The sequence below is a fragment of the Lutra lutra genome, chromosome 15 (assembly GCF_902655055.1).
Source record: "Lutra lutra chromosome 15, mLutLut1.2, whole genome shotgun sequence".
In the NCBI taxonomy this organism is placed as follows: Eukaryota; Metazoa; Chordata; class Mammalia; order Carnivora; family Mustelidae; genus Lutra; species Lutra lutra.
The window spans coordinates 43,499,282-43,526,476 of NC_062292.1; the positions used below are offsets into that span (position 1 = coordinate 43,499,282).

Below are 27,195 nucleotides of genomic sequence, written 5' to 3' on the forward strand. Positions count from 1 at the left end.
CGCCTGGCTACGCCACCAGCCCCGCGTCGCCCAACGTCACTCGCAGAGCCCCGGCGGGCGGGTCTTTCCGGACTCCTGCGAGCGGCCGCTGATTGGTCTCGCGCGGCTCCCTGTCGGCTTCCTTACTCTCGGCGGACCCAGACCACGCGCCGGAGGTTGCATCAGCCGGGCCAAGGCTCTACGCGTGCGCACTCGTTCCCTGGTGGTCTCCTAGGAGACCGCTCCGCCTTGGCGCCCCCCGCCCCGCTCTGCCTTCTGGGCGAAAGGGGACGTTCCGAGATAACAAGAAAATTCCCAGAAGCCCTTTCAAAGGGCTAATACACACCCTAGTGTATACACTTGCTTTTCACTTGCATATATCGGGGTTCCTGTAATGTTGAGTGCTAAGTAGATCATCCGCAGGAGACCTTAGTATAATAGAAATTGGCAATACTGTGTAAGTACATGTCTGGCGTTAAGACACTAATAATTTGGAGTGAATAATAATAAGAGTGCAAAACCTAAAGTGAAAAAATGAGTCATTCGTATGCATTCCTGCCCCGTCGGGTTTGGGGTTTCTGAATCACTATTTAGCTTTGCCTAGGACGTAGCACTCAGTATCTAACCCACAAACCTCCTCCCACGAAGATGTGAACGCTTGTTTCTCAGGTAGTGCCCCTATCAGACTGTCCCCTTTCAGAGAGGCAAACCGAAGTTGCAGAGGAGGAAAGAAACATTGTCCCCGGAACAGTTGACTCTCAAATGCTTCCCAGCAGGCAACACCTATTTTGTATCCTGAGCCCCACAGAACCGCAGGATACAACCGGCGAAGAGGGACGCACCGACCATTATCTTCTGAAAAAATTTTGTCTGATTATTTTAATTGCTATATTTGATTCTCTGTTGTGAGTTGGTCTTAACTCATTTCTTTATTTCTACTAAAAGTTTTTCATCGACACCTCTGAAGTCAAATATCTATCGCAGAGGAAGTATGGCAGTTTTGAGTACTTAGGGACAGAAGAAAGATCTTTTGGGAGCCAAGAGGAAGCCAGTGGCTCTTCCTGCTTCAGTGGGTCTGTTCAAAGGACAGCCACTTCCTTCTAGGAATCTGAAAGGTCCTCAGTCTCTATGGTTTACCCCTTATTATCTTATTCATATCTCTGGAAATATCTAATTTTCAATCCTAAGAACTTCAGGAAAACATATTAAAAGGAGTCAGCTTCATAACAGAAAAGAAATCCAAGCATGCCAATTAAATACGTAAAGCCTGTTTCTTGGTTGTCAAGTGAGGCTAATAATTCCTCTTTCAACATGCTGGAGAAGGCACTAATTCTATCTAATACCTGGATAAGGTAGGAGCATAAACATCAGCTAGTCTCTATTATTTATGGGCTAACAGTTATTTCCTATTGCTACACAATAAAGGCTCCATACACCCTGTCCGCCCACTATACCTTACCAGCCTTCTTGTTGTAACTTCCCTTCATGCACGCTCATCCTCTAGAACACTGGACTTGTTTCTTGCCTTTACTCCCACTGTTTCTCAGCTGAAAAGGCCCTCTTCTTCCTTGTTATGCAAGTACTCGTGCTTCAAGGTGCATCTCAAATGTCAACTCCTTCTTGAAGCCTTTGTCCACCTTCCCAGTCAGAATTCTATTATTATAAACTATGTGAGGACTTAACACGCTACGCTGTATATACCTGTTATGTCCTTACCTGCTGGTCTCAGCTCCTTGAGGGCTGTATCCCAACACCTAGCCCAGTGGGTCCCAAAATATGATCTGAGCACCCCCAGGGATCCCATTTGAAGGCCCTTTCAGAGGGCCCTAAAAGGCCAAAAAAATGTTCAGAATAATACAGAGCTGTTATTTTCCTTTTTAAGTCTCACTTTCTCATGAGTGTGCAGTGGACACGTATCTTCTAGAGGACACATGATAAGTGATCTGACAACAACAGGTGGAAATCAAAAACAGATAGGAGATTGGAGTTGTTTTCTATTAAAAGCCAGACATTAAAGATATTAAAGGTCACTCTTTTGCTATAAGTTTTTATTTTGAAAAATAATTTTTCATTAAAAGCATGTTAACAGGGCGCCTGGGTGGCTCAGTGGGTTAAGCCGCTGCCTTCGGCTCAGGTCATGATCCCAGGTCCTGGGTTCGAGCCCCACATAGGGCTTTCTGCTCAGCAGGGAGCCTGCTTCCTCCTCTCTCTCTGCCTGCCTCTCTGCCTACTTGTGATTTCTCTCTGTCAAATAAATAAATAAAATCTTTAAAAAAAAAAGCATGTTAACATGTAGTGGGTTTATTATTTTTTTAAGATTTTATTTATTTGACAGAGAGATCACAAGTTAGGCAAAGAGGCAGGGTGAGGGAGAGGGGGAAGCAGGCTCCCTGCTGAGCAGAGACAACCCCCCTCCACCGCCCCGCTGCAGGGCTCAATCCCAGGACCCTGAGACCATGACCTGAGCTGAAGACGGAGGCTTAACCCACTGAGCCACCCAGGCGCCCCGTTTTATTATTTTTAATAAATACTTAAAATTCCTCAGCTTTGAGTTCTTAAACAGTAACACTCTTGATAGATACAATACTCAGAAACAAAAGTTCCTTGGGGTCGTCAATAATTTTTAAGAGTGTAAAAGGGATCCTGAGACCAAAAAGTTTAGGAACCCCTGACCTAACATGTTGACTTGAACACAACAAGTGACCAATAGTTTGTTGAATGAATGGAAGAGTATTCATAATTTATAACAACTATCATCTTCCTCATGGCTAAAGCCTTTTGCTTTCCACTCTCAACTTTGTCATTAACACCACATGCCCCTGAAAAACATTTCTTAAATCTTTCTTGAATGAGCCTCCCCTTCCCCATCTAGTCATTGAATACATAATTTTATTTTCCTCACCTTGGAAGTTGTTCTAAAGGAGGAAAAAAACCCCACAATCATAAAGTATCAAAAACTATAGGAATACGTGACTTTGCATTATCAGTCCCAACAGGAAAAGTGTAAACCAGCCTCCTCAAGCCTGCTGTCAAGTAGAAGGCAAACAGAGGGTAGTTCTGGACATGGAGATAACAAGGTGTTGCCATGACTGCAGGCCTGAGGGTGAAAACAAGAAGTCCTTGGACTGCCAAGCTGACTGGGACTTTGGCAAAAGAGAAGATTTAAACCTCAGTTAATTATGTTTATTTTTAAAGATTTTGCGTGCCTGATATAAAGGGTATATTGCTTTTGACATCATCAGTACCACCTCCAAAATCTTATTTCTAGGTGTTCCACACTTTGGGTGGCTACCACCTCACATCTTTGCAACCCACTGCGCTGGGATCCCTATTGGCAACTTAACCCCCAGAAACCCTCCTCCACTTCCCTCCTCACCCAGCGTGCATTCTGCGGTCCCCTTGCAAAGACCGTTCACACTCTTGCTTTTCTCTGGCAAAACTCCAACCCTGGTTAAACCCAATTACCCACTTATTCTGAGTCTACACACTTACAGTTAATCATTGTGTATTAATTCAACTGTGTCCACTGACTTGCTTTGTGTTTGTGATGGCAAATCTCATCAGTGCCAGCCACTCCTGCAGCGGTTGACGTAGCTTTGTATCTCCTACACTCCAAGACAGCTTCACAATGCTCGTTCTTCCAATTGCCAGCATTCCCATGAACACACATTCTCAGCTTCAGATCACACCTCACACTTCACTGGGAAATCAGATACAATTGGACATAAACAACCTCATCTTTCCACCACTAACCCCACCAATCTACCTACCTTTGGACCCACTACTCTGCCTTCAATCCCATGAGAAGAAGAGCAGCCTCCTGGATCCTACCCCTTCGTGTCTACCAAAGGACTTCTGGCCTCCCTTAGCCCCTTTCCTGTAACGTATAATTTTCTCTCTCAAGCTTCTAGAGCACTCACATGCAGAGTTAGTATCACCTATCTTAAAAATTAAAAAATCTTGGGGCACCTGGGTGGCACAGTCAGTTAAGTGCCCGACTCTTGATTTTGGCTCAGGTGGTGATCTCAGGGTCTTTAGATCAAGCCCGGTATCGGGTTACATGCTTAGTAGGGAACCTGCTTGAGACTCTCTCTCTCTCTCTCTCCCTCTCCCTTTGCCCCTCCCCCCACGCTCTCGCTTGCTCTCTCTCTCTCTCTCTCTCTCTCTCAAATAATTCTTGGGCCCCTGGGTGGCTCAGTTGGTTAAGTGACTGCCTTCGGCTCAGGTCATGATCATGGAGTCCCGGGACCGATTCCTGCATTAGGCTCCCTGCTCTGCAAGGAGTCTGCTTCTCCTGAGGACCTCTCTCCTCTCATGCTCTCTCTCTTTCTCTCTCAAATAAATAAATAAAATATTTTTTAAAGATTTTATTTATTTATTTGACAGACAGAGATGACAAGCATGCAGAGAGGCAGGCAGAGAGGGAGGGGGGGAAGCAGGCTCCCTGCTGAGCAGAGAGCCCGATGCGGGGCTCTATCCCAGGACCCTGGGATCATGACCTGAGCCGAAGGCAGTGGCTTTAACCCACTGAGCCACCCAGGTGCCCCTAAATAAAATATTTTAAAAATAAAATAAAATAAATAATTCTTTAAATAATTAAAATTTAAGAAAATTTAAATACTCTCCCAGATTCGTGCCCCTCCAACTTTCTGTACCACTACTGCGAAGTTTCTCCAACAGTCACCTATGGTTATGGTCTCTACTTTCTCAGCACCTCTTCTCTCTTCAGTGGCCTTCAGTGTGAACTTTGTCCCCACTAGTCATTCAAAACAACCCTTATCCGGGCACCTGGCTGGCCCAGTGGATAGAGCATCAGACTCTTGATCTCAGGGTCATGAGTTCAAACCCCACCATGGGCATGGGCCTATTGAAGAAAACAACAACAACAACAACAAACAACCCTTATCAAGATCCCCAAGAGTTTACCAAGTCCAATCCTTTGACTGTGGTGGGTCGAACTATGTCCTCCTAAAAGATGTTTTAGTCCTAATCCCTCAGTACTTGCGAACGTGACCTTATTTGGAAACAGGGTCTTCCAAAGTTAAGATGAAGTCATTAGGATGGGTCCAACCCGGGATGATTGTGTCCTTATACAAAGGTAAGTGTGGACACAGACACACATGAATGATGACACATGAACACACAAGGAGGACACCATGTAACATGAAGGCAGAGATTGGGGTGATGCACCTGGCAGGTCAAGAAATGTGAACCATTTCCAGCAAACTACCAGAAGGGAGAAGAGGCATGGAACAGATTCTCCCTCTCAACCCTCAAAAGGCACCAACTCTGTCAACTCCTTGATCGTGGCCTTCTAGCCTCTAGACCTGGAAGCAAATTATGTTGTTTTCGCATCCGCCCCTGCTGCCCCCCACCGCTGGCCCCCCCGGCTATGGTGTTTTGCTACAGCAGCCCTAGGATATGGACGGGACTTTTCTTTAAGCTCCCATGATGGTGCTCCCTTGCTTTCCCTCCTCCACTTCCTCCTCTGAACGTTGGCCTATATCTGAGCTCAGTCCACCTGTGTCTTTTTTTCCAGCCTAATCTAGGTGATCTTGACCTCCTGCGAATGACGTCCATGTCTGAACTCCAGACTGACCTCTCCCGGGAGCTTCGGATTCCATTCTCCGGCTTCTCCACATGGATGTTGACACATCTCAAACTGGCCATGATCAAAACAAAACTCTTTTAAAAAATAATTTTATTTACTTATTAGGTAGGCTCCATGGGGCTTAAACTCATGACCCCGAGATTGAGAGTCACAGACTCTACAGACTGCGCCAGCCAGGTGCCCGAAACAAAACTCTCCATTCAGCTCCACCAAGCCCATCTTCCCCAGGCTCCTCAATGGCTACCCCCAGTCCTCACCTATTGCCAAGGCCCTAAACTTAGGAGTCACCCTCAGTTCCTCTTGCCCTCAACTCCACATCGAATCCATTGGCTCCAACTTGGAATCCACTAATTCTCTCCAGAATTCTCTACTGCTCACCATCCCCCCCACCCCACCATGGCATTTCCCTCCTAGACTTCTGGAAGAGACTTCTCCGCTGCTTCCATTGTTGCTTCAAACAGCCAGAATGACCTTTTATTTTTTTAATAAAAGATTTTATTTTGTGGGGGCGCCTGGGTGGCTCAGTGGGTTAAGCATCTGCCTTCGGCTCAGGTCATGATCTCAGGGTCCTGGGATCGAGCCCCACATCAGGATCTCTGCTCAGCAGGGAGTCTGCTTCCCCCTCTCTCTCTGCCTGCCTCTCTGCCTGCTTGTGATCTCTGTCAAATAAATAAATAAAATCTTTAAAAAAATTTTTTTAGGGGCACCTGGGTGGCTCAGTGGGTTGGGCCTCTGCCTTCGGCTCAGGTCATGATCTCAGTGTCCTAGGATCAAACCCTGCATTGGGCTCTCTGCTCAGCAGGGAGCCTGCTTCCTCCTCTCTCTCTGCCTGACTCTCTACTTGTGATCTCTGTCTGTCAAATAAATAAATAAATAAAATCTTAAAAAAAAATTTTTTTTTAATTTTTTTGAGAGTGTGTGCGCAGGGGTGGGAGTGAGGGGGAAAGGGGAAGAGAGAGGGAGAAGTGACTCCCAACTGAGTGCAACGTCTGAGGCGGGGCTCGATTCCACAACCCTGACCTGACCTGAGACCAAGAGTTAGAGGCTTAACCGCTTAACCACTTAACCCACTGAGCCACCCAGGCACCCCAGGGTGCCATTTTTAAAGTGTGGTCTTTTGATGGCAATTAGAATGACCTTTTGAAACATAAATTGGAGCACTTCAGTCTGTTCCTCAAAACCTTCCTAGGGTAGTCCCATCACACTAAGAAAATCTGGACTTCTGGGACGCCTGGGTGGCTCAGTTGGTTGACGACTGCCTTCGGCTCGGGTCATGGTCCCGGGGTCCCGGCATCGAGTCCCGCATCGGGCTCCCAGCTCCATGGGGAGTCTGCTTCTCCCTCTGACCTTCTCCTCGCTCATGCTCTCTCTCACTGTCTCGCTCTCAAATAAATAAATAAAATCTTAAAAAAAAAAAAAAAGAAAATCTGGACTTCTGACTGACTTCAAAGCTCAGCTCAAGTGTCTCCTTGTGAAGCCCCCTCAGCGTGCCCGGACCCCCCTTACCCCCACCTCGTCCTGAGACACCATGCTGTAATTCTTTGTTCCCAAGTCTGCCTCCCTAGCTGGACAGTGAGTTCCTTGAGGACAGGATCCTCATCTTTGTCATTTTCATGGCGACACTGCCTGGTCACCCAGCCTAAGCCAGAGAAGGCCCTCAGTGTGGTGGGCCGAACACACAGAGCCCTCAGACACAGTCTAGCCACCAGAATCGCCTCCCGACTTAAGAATGCTGCCTCATTTTTGACCTTTCAAGTCCAATCTAATCTTTGCTCCCAAATCCCAGCCAGTCAGGTTATTTCATTCTTGGCACCTCTCTTTGCACTCAGAAGACCCAACCTCCGGGGGTTCTTTTGTTTCTTTTCCCTGAGCAACCCTTCTGCCTCTACTCCCACCTCCCATCCCCACCCCCTCGGGGAGGGGGTCAGATTTCTGTCCCATTTGGCCAAGAAATTTCCTCAACTAAGACTTGCCAGATTCAAGTTCTAACTTTTAAAAGGCCCCTTGGGACTTGTCCAGACATCTCAAAACCACTTGGAAACCCGGCAAGATAGGTAACTTCTTAACTACTATTTACTCCTGGAAGTCCCTTGGAAGCCCCCACAGAACTTCCCAGGGTGAAAGAGGATACCCCACTGGAGAGTTTTGACAACTTCTGGGTTAAATGCTTAACAAGGGACACATGGCCTCCTTCCACTTGGCGAGTTCCGTTCCGGGCCACGGTTCTGCTCTCATGACCTCATAGTCATAACGCATCTCAGAGGTTCCGTTTCCTCTTTTATAAACCGTGGTTGGCTAAATATCAGTAGGCAGTTTCTTTTCTTTTTTTTTTTTTTTTTAAGATTATTTATTTATTTATTTATTTGACAGAGAGAGAGATCACAAGTAGGCAGAGAGACAGGCAGAGAGAGAGAGGAGGAAGCAGGCTGCCCGCCAAGCAGAGAGCCCGATGCGGGGCTCGATCCCAGGATCCTGAGACCATGACCTGAGCCGAAGGCAGCGGCCCAACCCGCTGAGCCACCCAGGTGCCCCTAGACTTCTTTTCTTAAAGATTTTATTTATTTATTTGACAGAGAGAGAGATCACAAGGAGGCAGAGAGAGAGGGGGAAGCAGGCTTCCCGCTGAGTGGAGAGCCTGATGCAGGGCTTGATCCTAGGACCCTGAGATCATGACCTGAGCCAAAGGCAGAGGCTTAACCCACTGAGCCACCCAGGCACCCTGGCAGTAGACTTCTTAAATGCAGAGATTGTACTGATTTATCTTTGGGACCCTCAACCTGGTACGTTGTCCGGGGCCCAGTGCACAACCCCGGGAGCTGTATTCTTTGTGAATGGGGGCCTGCTACCAGGTAGCACTGGTAAACACAGTAAACATTTGTGGACAGAATGCATGAATGAACCATACTGACTTTCCACAGCAGCTGTAATGAAAAATGACATCACTTAAAATACAGAACACTCTGAAAACTGACAAATACTACACCAATGTAAGGGCCCGTATTAAAGATTACCTATAAGGTTGCTCCAGGTTTGGGGTCATTCCTATGTTCAAATTCCAGACCCAAGGCTGAATGGTTGTGTTCTAAGGCAAATCCCTGAATCTCTCCGAGCATCTATTTCTTCTTCAGTGAAATGGGGATACCATTCACCTGACTGAGCTGCTTTGAGGGTAGATCTGGCTGATGAATGTGAAATGCCCCATGCAGGGAACCAGTGCATCTGAAAGGCACCATTTATAAGACCACCAACCATTCGTATCTCATCTTGTATACTGGCTGTTTACATCAAAAACATGGACCAATCTCAAAAACGCTAGTTTTGTTTTTCTCAAATTTCATTTATTAGAAAATACAATTCCAGAGAAAGTAGCAGATACAAGGATGTCTGGGAAGTGGGTACAGTACACAGATCTCTGTAAGTCAGGGGCACAGAAGGTCAAAATAAAATGAGCTACGGGCAAAGAGCCAGTAACGCAACTATGGTCCATTCATCTGGAGAAGTTCCACTCCTGTCCCGACTTCCCCCATCCCCTTCCCGACAGTGGCAACCTGATCCTTGACATTTTGAACCTAAAAAGAAAAGTTTAGATTTCCTTGCTACCCACCCCGTGGCTTCTGTGAATGGAGCTTCTTTCTCTACCTATGGAATGAGTCAGCAACGGGGGAATTTCTGATCCTTGGAGCTGACAAGGAAGCTGGGGGAGGATGGTTGAGGGTATGCCAATTACCTCCATGCCCCCATCATGGGGTACATGCAGCCAAGTCTGGTTTAAAGAGTTCCTATCAAATTCGAAGTCTCTCCCTCTTTTTCCAAGGAGTACAATGTCTGCAGTAAAGAGCAGGAGTGACTTGGATCCATCCGGGAGAGGACGAAGAGTCTAACAGCCTTGTCTCTCCCTCCCAGACCAGCTCCAGGGGATCAACCACACCCTCACTCCAGCCTCCTCACAACCAAAGAACATCACTGGAATCCCCCACCCCAGGCTCCTCTCCTCTACTTAGGCATCCCTTGGGCCCCAGACTAAATAGGTTTATGGCCCCACAGAATGAGGGAAATTCTTATTAAAAAAAAATATATATATGACAGAAATGGAGTTTGGGGAAAGCAGCACTCAAAAAACAGAGGTGTGGCAGGTGATGGATTCCGCCCCCCACCGGCTCCGCCCTGGCTCACATCTGCCCCGAGAGACCCCTGCCCAGAGCCAGGACGCCCTTGGGTGGAAGCAAATCTGAGAGCAGAAGCAGCATTTTATCCCACTGGAGAAAAAAGAAGGGAGAGAGGCCTGTGGAAGAGCCCCCCCAACCAGCGTATGCACAGGGACAAGACAGTCCCCCCGGGTTAGGGGGCTGTGAGAATGGAGGAGTAGAAGACAGTATTCAGGGTAGTCCTAGCAAAGTAGGGGAAGATGAGAGGAAAAACTCCCCGAGAGAGCCCACGTCCCTGAATACAGGCCCTCTGCAGAGGCCCATTCGGAAGGCCCTTCCTTACACACATAGGTATCACAGCGCTCTCCTTTGGAGGCAAAATCAGAAAGGCCCCTCGCAGGCCTCAGTCCGGCACACCCGCCCTCCCTGCCCCTCCCTGACCTGCCCTCTGAGAGGGAGGGCTCTAATCGAGGACCCACTGGGCCCCTCCCCAAGTAAGTCCTACAGACAGAAAAACAAAAACGAAGGACAGGCGAACGAAACAGAAACCTAAGAAAAAGTCCAATAAGAACCTTAATCATACAAAAAGTCCAAATAGTCTGCCACTCTTGCCTTCCGAGGCATATGTGAAGTCCCTTCTCACGAGGCTTCCTGTCCAGTCAGGACAACATTACTATTTCATTTTTTAAAAATAAAAATAAAGATAATCCTTCCCCCCTCCCCCCAAATGCTACTTCATACACCACCCGCCCCCCACTCACCCCAAACCAGGCATTGCTCCCTTGACACAAGGTAAACTTAAAACTTTGCTCCACCTCACAGCCTCCATGGGGCTGCTCATCACAACCGACCCAAGTTCATTTGGCGGAGGAGGGGACAGCAGAGAGCATCTTACTCTCCCTCCCTTCTGTCACGGAGGCCCGATCCGCCTGGACAGAGAGGAGGCCCGCCAAGGGCGCTGCCCCTTGGCAAGGAAAGGACACCTGAAGCCGGGGAAGAGTCCTCTCCTTTAGCTCCCCCAGCAGCCTAGGGTCTTGGGAGGGGAAGAGGGAGGGCTCTGCTGGGCTCACAAGGTCTCATGACTTCGAGACCCCAGTGCAAACCAGCCAGTCTTCTCCTGGGCCAGGTCCAGCTCTCGCAGACGGATGTGCACCTCCCCGAGGAGAACGTTCTCCCAGAACCCTTGCTCACTCAGCACACTCAGCTGTAGCTCCCGCTGCTGCAGGTCTCCCTTGGGGATCCCATCGTACACCAGCTGCAAGTGCCCAGATTGGGAAGAGAGGGAACAAAAAAGGGAGACGCTTAGGGCTGTGGGGGTTTGATCCGGCTGAGGCTGAGACCACTGAGCTGTCCAACCACAATCGAAGGGGACAGAGAAGATATTCGGAATCTGAGAAGAGCTTTAAAAAGCTTTGCGGAGGTCAGGTAGGTAAGGGCTTTGAACCGGGGCCACTGCTTATCGGCCAGGGACTCCTCCCCGACTCCCCGAGGGACAGGGCCGAGGCCACGCTCCAGCTGTGGAATCCCGATCCTCAGGGCCAGCAAACTTGTTTACAGAAAGGGCCTGATAGGAAATATTTTAGGCTTTTGAGGCCCTACGATCTGGTCCCTGTCACGAGGATGCAATCATGCGGCTGTAACTGTAACTTCAGCCACAGAGGACACTGAAATGGACGGGTGGGACCACATTCCAGTTGGACTTGATTTCCACAAACAGGTGTAGTCGGCTAAGCCCCGCCCTAGCCCAGCTCGTGCCCCACCCACCATCTCATTGTAGGTGGGGTTACAAGTTTTCCGGGCCACTTTGGTTTTCTTCTTAGTGGTTTTCTGAGGGTCAGGGAGGAGGTAAATCTTCACATAGGGGTCCGGGTCATTCCCGTCCTGCAGCAGTTGCTACAAAGGGAATGAAAAATTTAAAAATTTAAAAAAAAAAAAAAAGGAGAAGATGATTCCTAGGTCTGTGTCTTTATCGTCATTCCTGTGATCACCCCCCGATTCAGACTCTTATCCCCAAAGCCTGGCTTCTTGTGAGGCACAGGAATGGGCTACCCAGCTCATTCCACTCTGAGAGAAATCTCTCCCATGCCAACAGGAGGCGTCCTATCAAAACATCAACCTGATTGCCTGTAATACCCAGTCTATACTTTTCACTCAAATGCTCCGGGCATGCCGTCCCTTGGTCTGTTTTGGCTGAGCCATCACGTCCCTATATATCTTCCTGCCTGGCCCAATGTCTTTGTCTATTTTGTCACTGGATCCAGGTAAACTCCAAGAAGTGGTTGAAGAGCCAGAGATTAAGCTGCTTGCTGAAAGCCAGCCAATTAGGGCTTCAGGCAGCCTGATCCTCTTAAAACTTAAAACTAGATCTTGTCCTGCCTCTGCTCAAAAACCTTCCCATGGTTCCTGTCTCACTCAGGGTAAGAGCCACGGTCCCAACTGTGGGACCCGGGCTCTGGTCCGCAGGGCTCTCTCCAACCCCATCAGCCACTCTTCTCCCCTCTGCTCCACAGTCTCCAGCCACAACAGCCCCGAGCACTTCCAGACACACCCCAGGCAGGCTCCTGACTCAGGGCTTTTGGATTTAACTGCTCCCTCTGCCTGGAACAATCCTCACCTCCTTCCTTCTGTGCTGGAATATATCTCCTCGTCAAGGAGGGCTTCCTTGACCCTTCTTTATAAAAGTGCCACGACTTTGCTCCAGCCCAGTATCTGTCCTCTGTTGCACTGCTTGCCGGAGCATTTACCACAATCTGTATGTACTCTTCCATTTAACCCCCCCCAACTATACCAACATTATCTTCATTTCAGTAAGGCTCCGAGTAAGGGCGCCTGGGTGGCTCTGTCGGTTAAGTGTCTGCCATTGGCTCAGATCATGATCCCAGGGTCCAGGAATCGAGCCCCATGTCGGGCTGCTTCTCCTTTACCCTCTCCCACACCCCCAAATGCTTGTGTTCTCTCTTTCTCAAATAAATAACATTCTTTTTTTTTTTAATATTTTATTTATTTATTCAACAGACAGAGATCACAAGTAGGCAGAGAGGCAGGCAGAGAGAGAGAGAGGGAAGCAGGCTCCCTGCTGTGCAGAGAGCCCAATGCGGGGCTCCATCCCAAGTTCCTGAGATCATGACCTGAGCTGTAGGCAGAGGCTTAACCCACTGAGCCACCCAGGCGCCCCATAAATAAAATTCTTAAAAAAAAGAAAAAAAGAAAAAAAGAAAAGAAAAAAGGCTCAGCGTAATTAGGCTATGTACCAAAGTTGGAAAAGTACCACAAGAAAGATCGAGAACCAAACAAAGACTGTGCATCTACTTACCAAGCCCCGAATATGCATCACCATAATGAAGAGTTTATTGTTTTTGTAGGAGATGGACAGCTTCACCTCCCCGCCCACCTTCCCGACAGGCCGGGCCCATGAGCCATCTATAGGGACAAAGAAATGCAAGAAAGGTCATGAGGCCAGTTTTGTCCCCATCTGGTGCCAGGCAGATGTTTCTGTTTTCTTCTCTCCACCCACCACCCCCATATCTTCATGGTGGGTTCCTGATACCCATGGGGGAACTGCCAAGTGATATCTGTGAACATGACTTAGCACTGGGTTGAGATGGTTTATGCAATGTGTGCGTGTTATCAGCTGAATATCATGACCCCGGGACACCTGTGTGAGGAGCTGTGGGCCCCACAGCCTCAGTGGGAAACCAGATCTTCTAGCCAGTAAGCAAAGAGACAAGTCAAGGGAAGAGAACTGGGAAGGGATGGGGGCAGGAGAAACTACCCCTGGGAATAGCTCAGAGAGGTTGGCAGGAGAAGGCAGCGTACCTGAGGACTTGGGAGCTGGGCTGGTGCCCGCAGCCTTCTCATCTCGGGGTAAGGGGTGAAAGAAGGTGTACACCAAATCACACTGAAATGAAATTGGAGACAGAGTCATTCTTCAATAAGACAATGGCCCCGGGGCGCCTGGGTGGCTCAGTGGGTTAAGCCTCTGCCTTCAGCTCGGGTCATGATCCCAGAGTCCTGGGATGGAGCCCCGCATTGGGCTCTCTGCTCGGCGGGGAGCCTGCTTCCTCCTCTCTATCTGCCTGCCTCTCTGCCTACTTGTGATCTCTGTCTGTCAAATAAATTAATTAATTAAAAAAAAAAAAGACAATAGCCCCATTAAAAAAAGGGGGGGGGACAATTCCAGATTACAAGAGCCCTATGAAATGGAACATACCAAAGATAGTATGCCCTTCTTGTTTGGATCATGGCTCAAACCAACCAACTGTAAAAACAATTTTGGGGATGGCAGGGAAACTTTGAATACGGACTACATACAGGATGATATGCTGTACTACTGTAGTTCTATATGAATACATCTTTATTTTTCAGAGTTGCATAGTGACTACTTAGGGATAGACTGTCATGATGTCTCTGACTGAATTTAAAACACTTCATGAAAAAATAAGCAAATATGGCAAAATGTTAACTGTTTTGGTGATGGCCATTTAGGCATACATTGTACTGTTTCTCTGCTTTTCTGTTTGAAAGCTCTCCTAATAAAAAGTTTTTTAAAAAGGAAAAAAAAAACCAAAAAAACAAAAAACCTAGGTTACATTGGGTGGAAAGCAGTCTGTTCTTCTCTGCTGCACCCTCCCCCATGGACACACATACACCTTTCAAGCAGAGAAATATCTGAGCCAGCCCTGGACAGAAACTATGACCATTCTTGGGACTGTTTCCTAACTGTGTTAGGAAAAACAAAAACTAAATGTGTGAAAATACCTACCTAGCATTAACAGTGGGGGAAAAAATGGACAAACTCTAACTATCTCTCGAGAAGGAAATGGTTGGGGAGCCTGGGTGGCTCAGTGGGTTAAACCTCTGCCTTTGGCTCAGGTCATGATCTCAGGTCCTGGGCTGGAGTCCCGCCTCGGGCTCTCTGCTCAGCAGGGAGCCTGCTTCCCTCTCTCTCTCTGCCTGCCTCTCTGCCTATTTGTGATATCTGTCAAATAAACAAATAAAATCTTAAAAAAAGAAGCAAATGGTTAAGGAGATTTGGATATTGCCAGTCAAAGTATTCATTTGGTACAGGTATTTAAAGTTATGCTTACTATAAATGCTAAGTGGAAACCATTATAGAGTGATCCTGAAGCCATGACCAGTATGAAACATGTGCATACAGACAGACAGGAAGGAAACATGGAAAGAGGATGAGATGGTCTGTCAGGGGTTGGAACTCCTGATGACTTTGTTTTTACGCCCATTATAATAACAAACTGTAATACCATTTGCTTAAAAAAAAATCTGGGCAAATACACACACTCAACGTGCTCAAAAAACTCCTTTTCCTCAAGAAGAGAAAGAAAAAAGAAAAAAAAAAGCCCTTCCTGCCCAAGATTCTGATCACTCCTAGCAGTCTAGGATCGCTTCTGATACCTGTCTGTCTCATAAATGTCTCTCCGTGTGCCCAGCGGCATGCTTTCATTGCATTTAAGGGAACGTCCCAAAAGGCGGGAGCCAAGACCCTCCGTCCCCCCTTCTTTCCTTCCCCCCTCTCTCCTGCCTTTCCTCTCTTACACGCCTTCACCTCTGCAGAGTGAGACACATCCTAAGAGCCAAGTCCCGTCCTTGACCGCCAGGGGGCACCCCATCCCATCCCATCCCACCCCATGCCACGCGGCCCCAGCACCTCCAACAGCCCAGAACAGAGGAGAGCCCACCCACCTCGGCCACCTCGGGGGCTTCACGGGTCAAGTGCTTGATGTAGCGGTTTAACTCCTCCCTCCGCCGCTCGGCCACGGCCTCTCCCCGCGAGCGGCCAATCACGAAGCGACTAGGGAAGCTGGCGAGGCAGGTGGGCCGTGGGAACGCAGGAGAGGCAAGAAAGGAAAAGAAGACGAAGAGGCGGCAGGCTTTTGTCACATTTCATTTGCGTTGTCAGCGAGCTGACCCACATTTCTCAGCAGCCGGCCCTATTCCTCCCACGGCTCCCCGGGGCAGCATCTCAGGCGGCAGTTCCAGGAACCCCATACGAGAAAACCAAGCTGCGGGCCAGAGTCCTAGGGCTCCCGCAGGGGTGCCTTGGGGCTCTGGAGGAGCCTGCAGTTTTCCCCATCAGGGTAAAAAATTCATCTGAAAATTCCTTTTAAAAAATGTGTGTGGGCATACACAGACATAAAATTTACCATTGCAACCCTTACGTTCAGTGGCATTAGAAACACACATGGCTGTGCGACCGTCACCACCATCCATCTCCAGAACTCCTTCAGCTCGTACAACTAAAACTCTGCACCCATTAAACGGCTCCCTAGTCCTCCCTCCCCTGCCTCCCTCCAAGCCATGGTGACCACCATTCTGCTTTTGGTCTCTAGGAATCTGCCTACTCTAGAGACTCATATAAGGGGAATATTGCACGTATTTGTCTCTTTGTAACTGGCTTATTTCACGGAGCATAATGTCCTCAAGGTTCATCCCTGTTGTAGCAGGTGTCAAAAAGTTCCTTCTTTTTAAGACTTAGTAATATTCCGTCACATATATGTGCCAAATTTTATCTATTTATCTTTTACTCTCTAAAAGACAAGAAAGTTTGAAACATCTCGAGATCCATAGTTAGTCCTCTGCCTTTACCCCCTATTTTCTCTCCAGGCAGGTGGACCCAAGCTCATGTTTCAAGGCTGGACTGAGCGTGTCAGGGGACCTCAGCCAGCAGGGGGCGCAGTGTTACCACGCTCATTACCAGGCCAAGAAAACCAAGCCCATCTTGGACCCCACCATCCTGCCACCGCCTATCCCTTCTCGCTCCCTAGGATCCCCCTGTGCTGAGAGGAAAGGGGGCAGCTACCTGGGCAGCTGGGAAGAAGGGAAGAGCAGCCGTAGCTTATTGTGTAATTCCTGGAACTCCTCAAACGTCCGTTGGATGTAAGTGGCCTCGTGGGCGTTCTCTCGCATCACCTTTACCACATAAACCTGCGAAGGTCCAAATCTTAGAGAATATGTGCCAAACCCTGTGCACCCAATGAAGGGAGTGGGTAAGGGAACAGAAGAGGGAACGGGAGTGTGTGCACAGGCGTGTGTGTGTATGTGTTAGGGAAACCCACATTCCTGAAGGAAAAGGGCAAACACGTTTCCAAAGCAGAAGATGACAGACAGTACACTTGGAGGAATCCAAAAGCAAAGATGTCCCGCATAGTTTCGTAGGACCCTTGACCCAGAGGCAACCACCATGCAACTCAGCTCCCTGAGTCTAGCAGTCCACTGGGACAGGGGAGAGGCTCAGTCTGCAACCACTCACAACTCCAGCGGTCACTGCCCAGATGTGAAGAGACAGAACCCCAATATGCTGGAGGAGGTGGGAAGCAGGACAGGGTCAGACTGGAAAAAGCACTTACGTAGCCCTTGTTGGGGTGGAAAATCTTCTCATGGCGGCAGAGAAACACATCACTAATGCGGCCAGAGCTCTTGAGCGTGTGTGTTCGGGGAGCGAAGGAAAGGGTCAGCCGGTCATCTGAGCCTGTGAACTTCATCTGAGCCAGGTTATGGATGAAAAAATTGAGCTTTGTGGCTACACTACCCAGGCTGCATTCAATCAACCTGTTGGCGCAGGAGGATGGGAAGAAAAGGGTGTAACCATGGACCCAGGTCCCCGCTGCCTGGATACGGCGATCTCAGTGAGTACCCACCAACTCCGGAGCCTGACACCCAGCTCAGACAGAATCCTGTTCCTCGCGTGACATCCTTACAGAGCGCATGGCTGGCACGCGATTATGGACATGCACCATTATTCGTGTGAATCCTGGGGTTTTATCTCCCCTCGCTGCTCAACTGAGCCGAAGACAGTTAAACCAACGTAGGAGTTAGGGATTACACCACAGGGTCAACATGAAAATGTCTACGTACAGCAGACCTCCAGCACCGTGGAAAGTTAGCGAGCACCATTTGCTCTAGAGATTTCAGATCAAAGGGAGAGGTTCTACGTGAGACCAACACAGAAAATCTAGTTCACCAAGGGTCAAAAAGAGTGCACGATAAATGGAGGCAACGCCTACACAGACGGAACTGTAGACGAGTATAGAGACACTTCCTTGCTTTCATACCGTGTGTCTAAAAACATTGCCAAGTGTGGGAAAATGGAACCATGGAGTTCCATGTTTGGGTAAGTACAAGGGTTCTGACCCAGAGAGCTGAGGACTAAGAAAAATCCATGTTCGTCCCATAAACAAAGTCTCTGACTGAGACTGGAGAGAATAAGTAAGACTTAACAATAGCTCTGTACACAAAGGTGAGCACCATATGCGGACTGGAAACAGAGTCAGAGAAGTCAAGGGATTTCCCTAGAAAGTCAGAGGCAAAGTTAGGACAACAAACACACGTAGTCAACTCTAGTTGGTGGCCACCTGAGCTACGCCTTTCCCGTTTCCCTAGCCCTACTCCTGCCCAACAGGCAGCCTGGAAATGAGTGAGTCCGGGATGGCAGTGGGGGGAGGGGAGGCCGGCCTGGAGCAGGGGGTGTTACCTGGTGAAGTAGGTGGTAGCGTTGGCTTCTGTGTCCTGAGGTCTCAGAGCATCATACACGTATTTGAGGTCCTCCAGGTCCGAGAGCTCGGGGATCCCACAAGACAACATCTAGAAGGAAAGCAAAGATGGAAAGCGGGCATCTGTAAAACCAGAAATTCTTGCTCCTTCCCCCCATAAGGCAAGATTTTTTGACAACTAGGCTCTCTAACCCTCTAGAGAGTGGCAGAGGGATGCTGTGGGCTGTAGCTGGAAGGCCACAGGAATGGGGGTGCTGGGGCAGGACGTCAGGCACCGCAGACACCACTGTTCCCAGTAGTCTGGGCCCTGCCTTTATCTAGACCTCAGCAAAGTAGATTTCTAGAAATCCTTTGAAGCAAGACAGGGGAGTCTTAAAGGTGGTGCCAGATGATAAGAAGGAGGGGTTCAGAAAGGGACAGAGCTCCTCACCAGGCCCAGAAGGTTGAGGAAGAGGTGGGTGTGCTTGCGAATGAGGTTGTAGGCTTGGCAGCAAAGGTCAACAAAATCATGGAAGCGGCTGGAAGGCTTGTCACCCCCGTTGATGACATACGCCATATCCGAGGTGAAGACAAAGGGGGCACGGTCCCTGGGCCAAGGGGAACATACAGGTAGAAGGTCAGCTTGGAGGAGGAAGCCCCCACCTTGTGGGGTGCATCAGGGAATGGTTCCCCTCGTCACCTGTGGGAACCTGGAGAGATGGTAGTCTCCCCAACTCTTCCCTTTTGCTTTTTCTACCTTTATCTCAAAAGACCCGCAGAGACATCCTTCACGGATTCCTTGTCTGTGCATTATCAGTAATTTCTTTTCTGGAGAGCTAACTGTATTCCCTTTGGCTGTGCTCAGGGCTCGTTCTCCTTTGCTCGGGCCTCAGCGGGGAGGGAAAAGAGCTGGTCCCCACCTTCTTCTGGAAGGCCCTGCAGGGACTTGACCTCTTTCTCAGGCTTCTCTCCTCCGAAGCCGTGCAGCCCAGGGGCTCAAGTGCAGCCCCCTTCTGTGACAGGCCCGTGTTCCTCTCAGAACCACTTCCACGGACCTCCCCGGCCTCCACACGCGGCCTGGCCTGGCTGCCGCAGACCCCTTACCGCTTGATGTTGCCGAACATCTGCGCGTGGCCCAGGAAGCGGCCGAAGTCTATGTGGAACATGTGGCCGGTGGTCTTCAACATGATATTGTCATTGTGCCGGTCGCAGATGCCCAAGACGTACGTGGCCACACAGCAGCCGGCGCACGAGTAGATGAAGTTCTCCACAGCCTGGGGGAGGGGGGGGACGGCAGTCGGATGGGAGGAGAGGACGGAAGGCGGGCTCGGAGGGACTCCAGGGGCCACGAGCCCCAGCAGCATCTCCCACCAGCCAGGTCAGCCTTCATCGGGGATGGGTGTGCACCCCCCCCACACACACAGACACCTCTCTCCTGTCTTATGGGCTGTGAGGAGACAGAAGGCTGGTGTGTCTCTCTCCACCACTCTTTCTGCCATTCTTCCCCTTCTTCTAGGGAAACTGGTTGCAAAGACAGTGAACTCGCCTGGGAGCCCTGACTTGAGCAGCCCCGACTGACAAGACACTAATGGCCAGGAAGACGGATGTTTACTACGTTCCCAAACGCTTGTGACCGTCTCAACTCAAGCACGGCCCTGAGGCAGCCGACTTCTGGGTCCCTTCCTGACCCCGCTCAGAATTCTCCAGGCTTCTCCCCGCCCCGTAGATATCTCCCATCCCCAGGATTCTTGGTAGCGGCTAAGTGCTAATCTAATTAAAGTCACTTCACCCCGAAGAAGAGCTGAGGCAGTTTCACACTCCTGCGGGGTGGGGTGGGGGCGGGTTTACACTTGAGAATCAGACATCTCTAGTTGGTAAACTGTGTAAGGGATATTTTTAAGTACAAAGCAGGAGGTGGGGAGGCGCTAAGGGGTTAGAACCACCTAATTTCATCTGGTCAACATCTGTCCCCTTATCTAAGAAATACATGAAATGCAATCAGCAAATGGCTACCTTTCACCCTCTGAATCCTCTTTGCGAGGTTTATAGAATTTCTAAGAATTCACGACTCCTCAGCAGAGGAGAAAAATGGCATAGCCAACAAGGAATGTACAGACTTGAGAATGAGAGAAAGCTTCCCAGATAGAGAATGCGTGCCCTCCTTGTCTCTCTCTGCAAAATTTCTTCCCATCCTTCAGGGTGGGGATTCCTAGGCCCTCCCAGCTCCCGAAGACTCCTCCCCCTCTGAGCCCCTGACAGCCCTACTTGCCACCCCCATTTAAGCCAGCGCTCACTCTTTTCTCTCCCCAGGGTCCAGGGGTCTTAGCTCCCAGCAGCTTCTTGGGCATCCACAAGGCCTGTGTCAAAACTAGCCGCACGGAATCCCCCACCTAGTCCCTTGTCTAATTAAATCAGCTGGCGAGTCCACAAGACTCTAAGAACAGAAAGTCTGCAAAGAGATCACAGAATGCACCTTCTAGAAGGAAAGGACTATTTCCAGGACAGGGAAATAGATGAATGAAAACAAGCCACTCAGGAGTACAACCTGTCACTTCCTGGTCGTGACCTTCATCTCCACCAACTTATCTTCCTGCCACAGACATCCTTTCCAGCTAGAAGGTAACCTTTTTCTTTTCTTTTTTTCTAAGACTTTATTCTGAAGTAATCTCTACACCCAATGTGGGGCTCGAACCCATAACCCCAAGGATCAAGAGTTGCATGCATGCTCTACGGACTGACCCAGCCAGGTGGCCCTACAGGGAATGCATGCTGTCTTGACTCACAGGAGCTCCGTGACTGTGGGTAAATGACTCCGGTCTCATCACCTAAGTTAGGCGGAGTGTCAGCTGCCGCAAGTCTCGCCAGACCAAGGGAGCTCTCCTGATTTAAGGGGTTCTTACTTGAGGGATGTGGACAACTCTCTTTGCTCAGGAAGTGGCCAGGAGACGGATGGTTCTAGATCTTTCCTACTGGAAGTCAGTGGAAGAAACCACCAGCGCTACTCTAGCAGAAAGCCGAGATGAGCTGACAGGCTGCCTTTGGAAGGCTGACATTAAACACAAAGACACAGACCAATGTCTCTATGCATTCTTGTCATGCATCCTTCTACCATGTTTATTATGACATAAGTCCAGCAGCAAGCATAGTGCCTCTGTGTGGTGGCCATGTCAGACCTAAAGAATACACCGTAGTGGGGTAGAGGGGCGGGAGGAAAGAATCCATAGGACTCCTCTCCAAGGGTAGAGAGTCTCGAGATTGGCAATGTAGAGAGGGTGGGTTTTGAGGGATGGGGAAGGGAACACCTGGCTTTCCAGGCAGAAGGAACACTACCATCTTAAAGGTATCAGGAAAATAGGACTCTCCTAGGCTGGGGAGTAAGTTATCATTAAAAGGGGAGGTGCTGTGGATGGGACTGCAGGGGTGGGCCAGGCTGGATTACAATGCTATGTTGTGCCATGCTATGGACGCTGGACCTATCTTTTAGGACACAGGGAGCCTTTGAAGAACCTAGAGCAAAGGAGTGACAGGAGCGGTTTATACTTTATTGAAAAAGCCACCTCTGACTTCAAGCAGAGGATGGCAACAGAAGAAGAAGCATTCCAGTGGTTCAAGGACAGCAGATAGCTGAAAGGAATGGAAAGAAGAGGACAGATGTGAGAGATGCTGGGAGAGAAGAATCAACAGGGCTTGGTACAGCAGAGGAGAGCCAGAAGGAACTGTCAAGAAGACTCATGGCTCTGTCTTGGGTGACGACACAGAGGCTCACACCATTTACTGGCAGGAAACACACAAAAGGCGGGCTTCAAGAAAAGAGGAGACAGAAAGCTCGGGTTTGTCTCTACTGAGTTTGAGGTATGGGTGAAGTTCGAGGAGGGACCTCCAGCCTGCAGGTGGCTTAGCGCACAGAGCTCGAGGGAGAGAAGAGGAAATGGCTTTGGACAACGTCAGCAAACGGGTGGTACTTAAAGTGTTAAGAGCTGAGGAGCCGCACGAGAATACAAAGAGAGCACAGCAGGCCAGGAATTAAATCCTGGTGATCGCAAATGTTTAAGGCCATCTAGGATCACCTAATTAGATGTTCACTGAACAAACATTCTGATTATGATTCGGCCATCCATATCGGTTTCCCCTCCGGGATAAAATGCACTCATCAATATCTATTAGTGTCGAGGTCCCTTGGAAGTTCGATTATATAAATGGGCATCCTGGCTTACAGTCCGTCTCTTATAAGTTGGGGATTATGACTGGTTCCCTCACCATGAAACTGTGGACCAGCCACGGACCACAGAAGGCCACCAAGGCCCTACCACCTAGGAAGGTTCCACCTAAGGAACAGGCCAGCCTCCCTTTCTACGACCTCTGTCTCCTATCCCGCCTTCATCCTGGCTCCCGCTTACTTATAGCCTTGCCCCAGACCAGCTCCGTACACCCGAGTGAATCTTAATTCACATGGTGAAAAGTGCCACTGAACCCCTCCGAGGGCCCAGGAGGAACTGAACAGAAGCCACGACTGGGAGAGATCCAGGCAGTTTCTCAAATGCTGCCCCCCACATGCTCCCAAAACTCCATCTGCCAGGGGAACCCAACAGAGGTTTCCCAGCTGGACACCAGCAGATTTTCTCAGTACACTTACCATGGTCATTTGACCCAAACCCTAGCTATGCGGAGGCACCTGTCAGCCAAGCAGGTTTCTTTCCCCCCGACACAGCTGAGCTGTCTCCTCTGTGCCCATCCAGCCTTGTGTTCTCACAGCCATGTGCCCGAGTCAGCCGCACCCCGCCCCCAGCTGTGCCCCCCAACCCCCAATCCTACCTTCTCATACTCGTCCTCCCCGGGGTTGTGCTTCTGCAGCCAGTCTGCTAGGGGCCGGTCCTTGAAGGAGCCGGTCACCCCGTGCTCCACCTGGATTTTCCGCAGCGTCTCAGCATTGGGGATCATCTCCACCATCCCTGTGAGAGGGGGCATCGGTGGGGTGCTCCCGAGCAGAGGCAAGGGGACTACGGGGAGGCAACTACGGGAGCCTTGCGGGACGCTTCCCTATAAATGAAGCCCGAGGGTATTCGGACAAAGTCTGATAATCAGGGGAAAAGGACAGCAGGAGGAGGAATACCATTCCCAAGCCTCATATTCCACGCTGGGACACTGCGGGGCCCTTTGGTCTCCCTAGTCATTGCTGCTGTTCCTCTTTTGTTTCTAACTTTTACTGTTGGAATTTTCAGGCACATATATGTGTATGTGTGTGTGTGTGTGTGTATATATGAACAATGTTTATGAATAATTATTCATATATATGTATGAACATTTAAAAAAAGATTTTATTGATTTATTTGACAGAGAGAAATGAGCACAAGCAGCAGGAGAGGCAGGGAGAGGGAGAGGGAGGAGCAGGCTTCCTGCTGAGCAGGGAGCCTGAGTCGGGGCTGGATCCCAGGACCCTGGGATCATGACCGGAGCCAACGGCAGATGCTCAACCGAGCCATCCAGGCAGCCCTGTATAAACATTTTATACGTATGTACACACACACACGCGTATACGAATAAAGAGAATGGGATCATGAATTCACACCTAACCATCACCCCTTTCATTTACTTGTTTTGTTTTTAATCTCTTTTACGACGTCTGTATTGGTCTACTCCAGGCTTCATCTTCTTGTTCCTTTCTCCTGAATTTTCTCATTTACTTGTTTTTGTTTTTAATCTCTTTTACAGCGTCTGTATATCACCCCATTTCAAAAATTGTTTTTACGGATCTTCATTTACCTATTTCACTCAGCCAACCCTGTTTTTTCCCTTCTTACTAGAGTATGTTTTTTCTTTTTTTTTTTTAAAGTAAACTTTGAGCCCAGTGTGGGGCTTGAACTCACAACCCTGAGTCACAAGCTTTACCAACTAAGCCAGCCAGGAGCCCCCTTACAAATCCCAGACACGTCATTTCACTCATAAATATTTCAAGTACAACTAACAAGGACATAACCACCAAGGCCATTAGCACATCCCAAAAATTAACGATCATTCTTTAACCCAGTCTATACTTACATTTCCCCCTATGGTCTCAAAATAATGCCTTTTCACAGCTGGTTGGTTTGAATCAGGACCCGAAGTCTACACGGCACGTGTGGTTACATCACCAAGTCTGTTCTACTTTATTCCAGGTCCCCTCTTTCTGCTCTATCTTCCCTTTTTTTAATGCCCTCCCACAGCTTCTACGGCAACAACCTTGCCAGTTTTGTTTTTCTGGAGAAGCACAGATGGGGAAGGGGAAGAGGGCAATATTAAGGCAAGGGGAGCCCTCCACGCCAGCTGCCCGTGCGCAGCACCCCCACTCCCAGCTGACCTCTGCCCCGGCCCGTGGAGAAGCACCGAAAGATGACCATGCGCATGTCCAGTCCCTCCTGGACCCAGATCTTGCTCATGATGCGAATCATCTGCAGGGTCAGCATGTCCTGGCGAAGGTCGTCCCCGCACTGGATGAAGAAAGTGACCAGAGCTCGAGTTCATCGCCTCGCCTGGCTCCCAGATGCCCCAAAAGAGCCACCCGGGCCCACACGACGACAGGAGACTACTGCCCAGTTTTCCCACCTCTCCTCTCGGCTCACACCGGGTCAAATGACCAGAGGTGGACCAGACATCAAGTCTGCCCCTGCGGCATCCCGGCTCTTTCTTCAACCCCCACATCGCCATCTGAACTGAACTGAGATTCCCGATAGTCAAGATTTTTTCAAACATGAGTGTTTATGCCTTGGATCGGGAACCGACACACAGCCAGTACACACATTACGTGGTGCCATACACGTGCCTCCTGTCCCCTGCTAGATTACATGGTCTCAGACTACGGTTTACTTCTCAGATTCACGACTGTCTGGGTCCAACTGTTAGGACGGACGGACTGCAGGGATCACCTCGTTCAACCTGCACCTGTTCTCTTAATTTGCTCTTCAACATTGTTGCCGGGCAGCCACGAGGCCTCTGCTTGAATACCCTCAGGCACGAGCAGATCGCCACTGTATCCATCCATCATTGAGATAGCCGTGCCTTCTAGAAAGCCCTCTGTATACCCCGCTGCTAGCTGCCTTGCTCTTCCTAGCCCGCTGGGGCCACGCAGAATTAGGCTCTTGTCTTGGCCCCCTGATAATCCTTCACACGTGAAAACGGGAGCAGGGGCTAATAGCAAGAGACCTGCCCTGGGGCTGCTCCTGCCACCCTTTGCCCCCTCCTCCCCTCCCCTCTACCACCTTCATCATCCCACCAGGCTTGCAAAGTGTTCTCACCTTGAAGATGACACGGATGTTCTCACCCAGTGGGTCCACATTTTGGAAGGACAGCTTCAGGGGGACGGCGTTGGAGTTGAAGTAGGAACAGTCCTGCCACAGGAGAGAGGGTAGAGTGGTGATGAGGGTCAGGAAGGAAAAGGGCCTCCGCACCGTGGGTCAAGCTGCTGCTGCGGCTGGTCCTCCTGCTCGCAGTTTCTGCCAGATTCCTCGGGACCCCGCACTCTTCCTTTCCTCACGCCAGTGTGATACAGCCTCGGCCCCAGCAAGCGCTCTCTCGTGCCTTCAGTGCATTTGGCATACAACCTAGTAGGACGTGACTCCCATCTACACCTCAGTCTACTCCTCTGTAAAATGGGGCTCCCAACAGGACCAAGTTTGTAAGAGTTGTGAGCATAAGATGCAATCACTGCCATAAAGCACTCAGAAGACCGCAGCACAGAGGCAGTGCTCGGCAGGGACAGAGGACAGCTGCGGTCCTTATCACCAGCCTGGGTCCTGCCTTATCAGGGACGACACTTACCCAGCCCCCGACCCAATTCCTCTACCTTGTGCCGCTGTCAGGCAAAAGTCAGTACACACTAGGTCTGCAAAGAGACCCCGAATAGGTCTCTCTTCCTCCTCTCAATAATCAGGGTGAGAGGACCTCGCCTCCACTGAGCCCTCCCTGCCCCGAGAACCCCAAACCCATCAATCACTCACCCTGGGCACGATGCCCTTAACCAGCAGACTGGGGCTGAGTGGCAGGCGGCAGGAGCCAATCAGGGCAAAGAACTGCCTCACCTCCTCCAGGCCCGTGCGGAGGATCCCCTGAGAGGGAGGGGTGAGGGAGAGTAGGGGTGAGGAGGGTACCCCTAAGCTTTACTGAGAACCAGGCCTCTCTCCCAGAGCTGGGGGCCCAGGAGTGGCTGGGATGAAAACCACCATCGGAGAAGTGTGGGCAACCCCCAGGAGACCAAGAGGAAGGAAAAGTACCCCGGCCTGGGGTGTCATGCCTGGGACAGTGCATGGGCAGCAAGCCCGGGCAGCTTAGAGAAGTGAGGCAGGGGACACCCCAGTGAACTGGGAGAGCAGGGGCATCTCAGGGGGGCAGTGCTGCTCAGGCCATTGCCAAGAAAAGCCAACAGTCTGGACTTCAAATTCTCCCAATTTTTTTTTTTTTGACAGAATGAGAGTGAGCACAAGCAGGGGCAGGCAGAGGGAGAGGAAGAAGCAGCCTCCTCACTGAGCAGGGAACCCGATGCGGGACTCAATCCCAGGACCCTGGGATCATGACCTGAGCTGAAGGCAGACGCATAAAGGTTTGAGCCACCCAGGTACTCTCTCCCAATTTTTTTTTTTAAGATTTTATTTATTTATTTGAGACACAGGGCATGAGCAGTGGGGGTGTGTGGGAGAGGGGCAGAAGGAGAAGCAGGCTCTCAGAGCAGGGAGCCCAACACGGGACTCGATCCCAGGACCTCGGCACCATAACCTGAGCCGAAGGCAGACACCTCACCGACTGAGGTGCCCTGAAATTCTTGCAATGTTTAAATGTTAGTAACCAGGAACACTGTTGGCCTAATATGGCCTGGTGGCACAAACAGATAAAGGTCCCCGCTCTGGGTAACAGCAGCCCGAGCCACGGCTCCCAGCACAGTGAACAAAGTAGGACTGAAATTCAGCCCACACATGCCCTCTCTGGCTGGCTGTTCTTCTGCAGAGAA

At 49.9% G+C, this 27,195-nt stretch overlaps 1 protein-coding gene across 7 annotated transcripts in view; it reads right to left on the reverse strand.

Moving 5' to 3' along the window:
* Positions 1-8,910: 8,910 nt before the first annotated feature.
* Positions 8,911-27,195, reverse strand: part of PIK3C2B (phosphatidylinositol-4-phosphate 3-kinase catalytic subunit type 2 beta) — a 64,638-nt gene continuing 46,353 nt past the window's right edge. For all 7 annotated transcript variants that reach the window (XM_047704135.1, XM_047704131.1, XM_047704132.1 and 4 more), the window contains 14 exons: positions 26,192-26,299; positions 25,490-25,582; positions 24,556-24,685; positions 23,034-23,170; positions 19,326-19,495; positions 18,673-18,829; positions 18,224-18,333; positions 17,100-17,301; positions 16,553-16,677; positions 15,436-15,553; positions 13,552-13,633; positions 13,049-13,155; positions 11,500-11,628; positions 8,911-10,990 (listed from right to left, as the gene is read on the reverse strand). In XM_047704135.1, the coding sequence (XP_047560091.1) occupies positions 10,802-10,990; positions 11,500-11,628; positions 13,049-13,155; positions 13,552-13,633; positions 15,436-15,553; positions 16,553-16,677; positions 17,100-17,301; positions 18,224-18,333; positions 18,673-18,829; positions 19,326-19,495; positions 23,034-23,170; positions 24,556-24,685; positions 25,490-25,582; positions 26,192-26,299 (1,857 nt within the window). In that variant the 3' untranslated portion in view covers positions 8,911-10,801. The remainder of the gene's footprint in view (positions 10,991-11,499; positions 11,629-13,048; positions 13,156-13,551; positions 13,634-15,435; positions 15,554-16,552; positions 16,678-17,099; positions 17,302-18,223; positions 18,334-18,672; positions 18,830-19,325; positions 19,496-23,033; positions 23,171-24,555; positions 24,686-25,489; positions 25,583-26,191; positions 26,300-27,195) is intronic.